This window comes from Octopus bimaculoides, chromosome 16, assembly GCF_001194135.2.
Source record: "Octopus bimaculoides isolate UCB-OBI-ISO-001 chromosome 16, ASM119413v2, whole genome shotgun sequence".
NCBI lineage: Eukaryota > Metazoa > Mollusca > Cephalopoda > Octopoda > Octopodidae > Octopus > Octopus bimaculoides.
In genome coordinates this window covers 35,873,181-35,881,277 of record NC_068996.1, presented here as the reverse complement: position 1 = coordinate 35,881,277, position 8,097 = coordinate 35,873,181, and the positions used below count along the sequence as shown (strand labels likewise).

The 8,097-nt window shown below is 33.6% G+C and overlaps 1 protein-coding gene across 1 annotated transcript in view; it reads right to left on the bottom strand.

Annotated features, from left to right (window-relative positions):
• Positions 1-382: 382 nt before the first annotated feature.
• Positions 383-8,097, bottom strand: part of LOC106874919 (spastin) — a 139,865-nt gene continuing 132,150 nt past the window's right edge. Inside the window, exon 16 of the mRNA XM_052973488.1 lies at positions 383-2,935. Coding sequence (XP_052829448.1) covers positions 2,813-2,935 — 123 coding nt within the window. The 3' untranslated portion in view covers positions 383-2,812. The remainder of the gene's footprint in view (positions 2,936-8,097) is intronic.

The window sequence follows — 8,097 nt, the reverse complement described above, 5'->3', positions numbered from 1 at the left end:
ATATATATATATATATATATATATATATATATACTCACACACAATTACCTTATGTATGTATGTATGTATGTACATACGTACGTACGTATGTATGTATGAATATATGAGTATATATATAATTATGTGCGTATGCATTATATTTATATATTTGTGTGTCTCCAGTGTTACTAATTACTACACCAGAAAACAATTATTGTTTCAATTAATGTACATTTTTAAAAAAATGTGAACAATTTATAAAATGTTTTCCAAGCGAATCAAAAGACAACAGCCATTTATTGCTAAACAATGTTAACTTGTCAGTGTTGCTTATATTAGAATTAACATAGTGAAACATAACTCATTAGCACATTAATTAATACAGTGAAACATAACTCATTAGTATATTAATCACTTTTGACATATTTTAATTGCTGACCTATTTTTGTGGATCATAAATTACAAACTCGTCATATTTTCCTTTCAAAAGGAGAAAATATTGATATGCAATATGAGATACTTAATTTGCATACATGCATACATACATACAAACATATACTTCTACATACACAGAAACACATACATATATGCATCCATGTGTACTCACTCATAAATACAGGCATACATATATACATACAAACACACATAATTGCATGCATACATATTCACACATGTACATATATACACACACACACATATATACACACACACACCTATATACATGCAACATACGACACATTGTATACAACAAGACAGTCCACTTTCTTTATCGTTGAACCAAAACAGCCAAAGCTCCCTCAAATTACACCAGAGAAAAAAACAGCCAAATCTCCTCCAAATCACATCCTTTGATGGTTTAGTCCTAGTTACCTTTACAAAGGTGGAATGGTCACAGCTGGAATGTCTTTATCATTGGTCTGCTTCATCAGGGATGACTTGAAGTTTAACACATCTCATACACACACACACACACAACATACTACATGCATACATATATACAATATATATGTGCACAAACACCAGCAAATTCATACTGCAAACGTGAACATGGCATACTGCATCAACATACATACACATGCACACACATACTCACACACACAACATACTTTGTGTGCATGTGTGTGTGTGTGTGTATATATATATATATATATATATATATAAAATATATATTAATATTTAGCAGAAGTAACAGTGTGACTCACGGTCTGAGAGTTTGTAAACTGCCACTTATCAAATAAATGAAATATTTTTTTTTTAATTTTTGGTAAGTACCGACATACAAAGCTCTTGGACCTTGAGTCACTCTGTTACTTCTGCTAAATATTAATAAATATATATACATACACACATACTCATGTTTTTAGTTCTATTTTTCCTACTTGCATCAACATACCTATACACACACACCCACACACACACACACAACACACTCAAAGAAAAATTAATAAAGGCCAAAATAACATTCTTGCACCACCGAGAACAACTGTAAAATACAAGAAAGCATTTGTTTTCCTTTTTTTTTCTCCTACCCCAAAGAAATTTTTTTACCACATTTAAATCATTGGTGACTGTTTGTTTGTCTCTTAGTTTCTGTTGAGGTTTCTTCTTTTACTCCTTTTTTTTAAAATTTTCTTTTATTTATTTTTTTCTTTTATTTTTTTTTTTGTTTTTGTTTTCTCCCAGAAAATAAAAGTTTTTGCCTGGTGCTTAGATAACAGCTGTAACAGCAACATCGGTTTCAGAAACAAGAATTTGTGGTGGAGGGTAGGGGGAAACAGTTTAAAAACAAAAGATAACAAAAGTATTTACATTAGGACTAGTTGTCCAGAACTGAAAAAAAAATTTTTTAATCAAAAAATTTTAGAAAATTTTAAAAATAAATTTAAAAAAAGGCGGGAAGGAAATGAACTTGAAAAAGAAAACTATACAAAATAAAAAGACTGTCGTTAGATTTCCTTTCTCTTGTCTCAGAAGGAGACAAACATGAAAAAGGTACCCGGTGACTTTTAACCAAGTTTTAACCATTTAGATTATTGCAATGAAAACAGTGTTTGCATATATAATTGGTCCATAAACTCTCCATAATTCTACATACACTAACCATTTTGTCACTCATCTAACCATCAAACAGAAATCCATTTAAACAATATAATTGCAATGCGTGGCATTTACTCTTCAGACAATCTTTGACGCCGACTGTATAAGATATACACACATGCATACGCATGCACACAAACATGCTTTTTTTTAATGCACCTCCTTAGAGGTCTAATTATTAATCAGTTAATATAATTATTTTTACACATACGTACATACATACATACACACATACATATGCAGTATACTAAATGCCGAAATATGTACATGTCAAAACAATGTTTTTTGATATACAACCATATGCAAATAAATATACTTGTTCATCCAATAGAGAAGATATATTAGTGTATGAGTGTTTGCAGACATGTATGTGTATGTATATATTATATATATATATATATTGCACACATACATACATACATGTGTATGTATGTATATATATATATATATATATACATACATACATACACACATATAATATACACGTATACATACACATACATACATGTGTATATATATGTATATATACACACACATACATATGTATGTATGTATATATATATATATATATATATATATAACTTGATATCAACAGGCAGTGTCCAGAGTGTTTTAATTGTTGGGCAAAATTAATGTTTAGCCAAAAAGTTCTGGCAAAGTAAAGAAAGATTTCCACTTAAAACACACAGCATTAACATATTATTATTATTAGTTATCATTATTATTATTGTTATTATTATGTTGTAATATCTCCATAGTGTTGGTTCCATTTGTCGTATTTTTCAAGACTCTCAGGTGGTACACTCCTTCGGATCTTTTTTAATGACTCCAGAAAATCGATCATTTGAATTCTCCGAACCTGTTTAGGAAAGAAAAGGAGAAGGAAAATTAAAATACATTTACATTTATTTTATCAATTTAGCAACTCAAATACAAGGAAGTTCAGTAAAAACTGATGATGTTCTGCTTGCTAACACTGAAACCCATGTTTGTCGAACAGTAGAATTGGTCTACAATATAGACAGGTTCCATTTCCAACCTAGCAGCTAAATTCTGTCTATAGTCAGAAATGGTAACAATTGTCTACATTTTTTTTTGGAAATGGACCCTGACGCACACACATAAAGCTACAAGTAATGGTTGAAAAACCCTTTTGGATATAAAAAGTTGAAATAAGGGTTTTTCAAGCCAATATTTACAAGCTAGACCCTTTCATAGAATCATTGGTAAGTTATCGCCCCCAAACCAAGCATGTAAATTTTAAAATAAAAATCAAAAGTATAATTAATGAGAATTATCTTGATTTAAAAACAATTGTTCCTTTGTTCTTTTGTGTCGTTACTGCCTTTTTATAAGAAATATTTTTTAAAATCTAATGAAAATATTTAATGAAATTGAAAAAGAACAATAAAAGTGCGATCATATTATATTGATATAGTTGGAATAACAACACCTTGGAGAGCCAGAAACTGCCTAGGGGTCAGTATTGACCACTTTGCCAACCCCTGATTTATGGGTTTAAATGTACTTTGAGATCCAATTCCAAAAAGAAATTTATTGCATGTCCTCTCAAAAGTTTATAAATCCTTATGAGATCATCTTCATATTTTAAATTCCTAATTCAGCAGAATGCCTAACCTTTTTCTATTTCATGAGTCCTTACCCATGCAACTTTCACCCATACATAATCTTACTATATAAAAGACAGGATCCTGCTACTATTAGAGAAATGGCCTTGCTCAATATGCAGAAAAGAAGTGGGTAGAAATTCTGCTTAGTCTACCCAGTATAAACTATGGAAACACAAGATGTCTAACAGAATCAAAGGCAAGCAAACAAGAAAAGATGTACAGAAATAGTAAGCAATAGGAACTGGTTCCCTAGATGTTGCTGATAGCTTCTGGTAACCTAACTGCCTTCATTAGTAGTGGATGTTCAGTATAGCAGTCAGAACAAGAACAGGCTAGAGGAAATTTAAGGAGCTATTAACTGCTGGTAACAAAGGGATCTCTTGAAGAGGAGACTGTATAATACTTGTGTATGTAATGTTGCATGGAAGCAAAATGTAGGCACTGAATGTAGGGGACTTGTGAAAATCAGAAAGAATGAAACTAGCATGCTTCACTGGATGTGTAATGTTAGTGTGCTTAACCTTATGGCAGTTAGATCATTATGTCAAATGTAATGCTTATTTATTGATTGTTTAGTTTTAGAATGGCATTGTAGGGTAAGTGTGAGAAGCTACATCTGACCAGTTTTAACATAAAAAGGGTAGAATATTTAAGCTGGATTTAGCTAGTTTAACCCTTTAGCATTCAGATTACTTTATCAAATGTAATGTTTATATATTCACATTGTTTTGAATTAATCATGTATTACCATTGTTTTCAATTAATCATATATTCAATTAATTGTGTATTATCTCAAAGCTTCAAAATTTCAATGATGTGATTGCTTATTTTAAAAATGACACTGTGGGGTAGGTGTGAGGAGCTGATTCTAACCAGTTTGAACATAAAAAAGGTATAATATTTGGGCTAATTATGGCTGGCTTAACACTTCAGCATTCAGATTACTCTGCTCTCAAATGTAATACTTATTTATTCACATTGTTTTGAATTAATGAAGCATTATCTCAGTTTTGAGATTTTAATGATGTAACTGTTTAGTTTTAGAATGACATTGTAGGATAGGTGTGAGAGGCCGGATCTGGCTAGTTTCAATATAAAACAGAATATTTGAGCTGGATATGACCAGTTTAAATGCTAATGGGTTAAATGACAGAGTATGAATGAACTGAAAGAAAAAAAACTAGGCCTAAGGGGAATCAGGTGTAGTGCAAGAGAGAAGGCTATGTTAATATGGGCATGTGATGTGAGTAGAGGTTGTTAGTTGGGTAAAGATATGTAGGATGTCCCCAAAATGGTTGGAACCCTAGGAAAAGAGGGGTCCAGAGAGTCATGGGATGAAATGATGGAGAATGATATTGGGGTGTTAAGCCTCAAAGGGGAGACAGGAGGAATCCTTGATGATTGGTGACATATAATGATGGGGAGGATCTGCCTATATGTGCAAGCATGGTGAAATCATCGTCATCATTTAACATCCACTTTTCCAATGCTTGCATGGAACAGACAGGCTTTGTTTCTATGGCTGGATGCCCTTCCTGTCACCAACCCTTACTTGTTTCCAAGTAAAGTAATCATCATCACCATTTAATGTCTGTTGTCCATACTGGCATGAGTTGAACAGTTTGACCTCAACTAGACCCAACAGAGGGAGTAGCAACTGAAGTTGGCAGCTGTGCAGTGAAAAAGCATTACTAGGGACACAGAGACAGCAACCGTCCATTGGAAACAAAGATGCTGAAAATATCTAGGAAAGTATATACGGAACTAGTCATATGTAGCAGTGGTGGTGGAGAGTGGGTCATAACCAAAACTCAACTTCAGGAATGAAGGAGATGCACCAGACTGATGGATCAAGTTATTGAAGTAACAGAGTTATAGCACAACTGAGGAGGAAAAGGATTATCTTGGACATTAAAGCAAGGTACCACTGATGCCATTTTTCTAGTGTCACAGCTGTAGAAGTTCCTAGCTAAGAGTGAATCATTATATATAAAAATCTGTTAAAGAAGGCCTTTGAGAGGTGAACACTTAGAAAGCTAAGTGTAGATGAATGGCATATGGGAGTTACTCTTTTACTTGTTTCAGTCATTTGACTGTGGCCATGCTGGAGCACTGCCTTTAGTTGAGCAAATCGACCCCAGGACTTATTCTTTGTAAGCCTAGTACTTATTCTATCAGACTCTTTTTGCCGAACCGCTAAGTTACGGGAACTTAAACACACCAGCATCAGTTGTCAAGCAATGCTAGAGAGACAAACACAGACACACACACATATATACATATATACACACATATACGATGGGCTTCTTTGAGTTTCTGTCAACCAAATACACTCACAAGACTTTGGTTGGCCTGAGGCTATAGTTGAAGACACTTGCCAAAGGTGCCACGCAGTGGGACTGAGCCTGGAACCATGTGGTTGTGCAAACTATGTACAGAAATGTTGTTGGTAAGGTAAGAGTTGACAGTGAGTTCAAAGAAGAATTTACTATGTAGGTAGGAGTTCATCAAGACTTAGTCTTCAGCTATTGCTTGTTTACTGTAGTTCTCTAGGCTTTAACAGAGAAGTTCAAAATCCAGCTGACAGATTCAGTTATTTTTGGTTCTCACAAAGATCTATTCTTTTGTTTTTTTACTTATTTCAGTCATCTGACTGCAGCCATGCTGGAGCACTGCCTTGAAGGGTTTTAGTCAAACAAGGACTTATTTTTTAAGCTTAGTACTTATTCTATCAGTCTTTTTTGCCAAACTGCTAAGTTATGGGGATGTAAACACAGTAACACCAGTTGTTAAGCGGTGATGGGGGATAAACAAACACACACACACACACATATGATGGGCTTCTTTCAGTTTCCATCTACCAAATCCACTCACAAGGCTTTTCCAGCCCGAGACTATAGTAGAAGACACTTGCCCAAAATGCCACGCTGTGGGACTGAACTCGGAACCATATTATTTGGAAGCAAGCTTCTTACCACATAGCCATGCCTGCACCTTAGACAAGAAATTCCAAACAATCCTTATATTATGAGAGGTATTAAAGTAAAATCTAGCAAACACTAAAGTTTTAGTTAGCAGAAAAGAAGACAAGACGTTGCTGCCATTATGGAGAGTTCATTCGCAATAAATAAAGGAGCAGGTATCAATTCTACATGGTGTGTACAAAAAGGGCTTTAGCTGCAAAATATGTATATAGGGGTCACAGGCAGCTGGTTGAGAAGGTTGATATCAAATGTAGCAGTTGTACAGGAATAGTTATTATTAACAACATTTGTGTAATGAATACTTTTATAGCTCAGAAGACTTCAATAGACTAATTAATAGTGGAGGCTTATAATTATTCACTTGGTAAGAATTTATACAAGCAATGTAGTACTGTGAGAATGGCTCTTAATTCTGCCAGAAGGGGAAACAACATTCCCTATTTCAAATAAACCCAAATATAAACTTGTAATAAATTTTTTATTTTCTGCCCCTTCTATTTTAGTTCTGTACTCAGACTTCCTCATCAAGTTTCCCACTCAACTTGCAACAAGGGAGATGTATAGAAAATATATAAGGATATGTCATTTGTATGTGGAATATTATTTTCAATTCTTTCGAAACACGCTACCATGCTTCACACATACTTCAAAGTGACAACAAATAGGAAAAATCTATTTGATGTCTCTTCTTTATCTTTCATTACTTGGTACATTTCTCTTTATAAGGCTTAGAATGATATACCATTTATTAACTCAATATTTATGTATTATATTACTACATGATGAATTTCCCCTCCCTTAATATAGCAATGAGCAACAGAAACAATTGTAAACCAATAATGCTAGATCCGAGTGGGGTAAAAAATTCAAGATTAGCAAGGGTTACAGAATATCAGAAGATCAAGTTTGTAAATAAATAGGATCAAACATTTGGAGGTGGTGGGGACATTGAGAGTTGCCACAGATGGTTTTATGAGTCTCGCCCCAACTTGTCACATATATTAATGCAATTTAATATAAGCCATTCAACTGTAGATAACTAGTTGGTAGCCATTGGATACAATTTTTATTTACAAGTATTGGTGAAAAATCTGTGAAGGTAGAATGTAACAAATTGTAAGAAATAAAAATATGAAGATGAAAACAGAGTGAGCGGGGGGAATTTGCATTCACCATTGAGGAAGGTAAACCTTTATGCCTTATCTGCCAAATGTCTCTTAGTCATTACAAAGAGCGAAACTTGAAACACCACTATGAACCAAATCACAAAAACTGTTCACATGATTAACCACCTAAATCAGAACTACAGTAAAACAAGTTGTGTTAAAAACATCACTAAATAGCCAGCAGACACCATTGACAACATTCAGCAAGGAATCCAATACAATGACTGAGGCCAGTGTTTT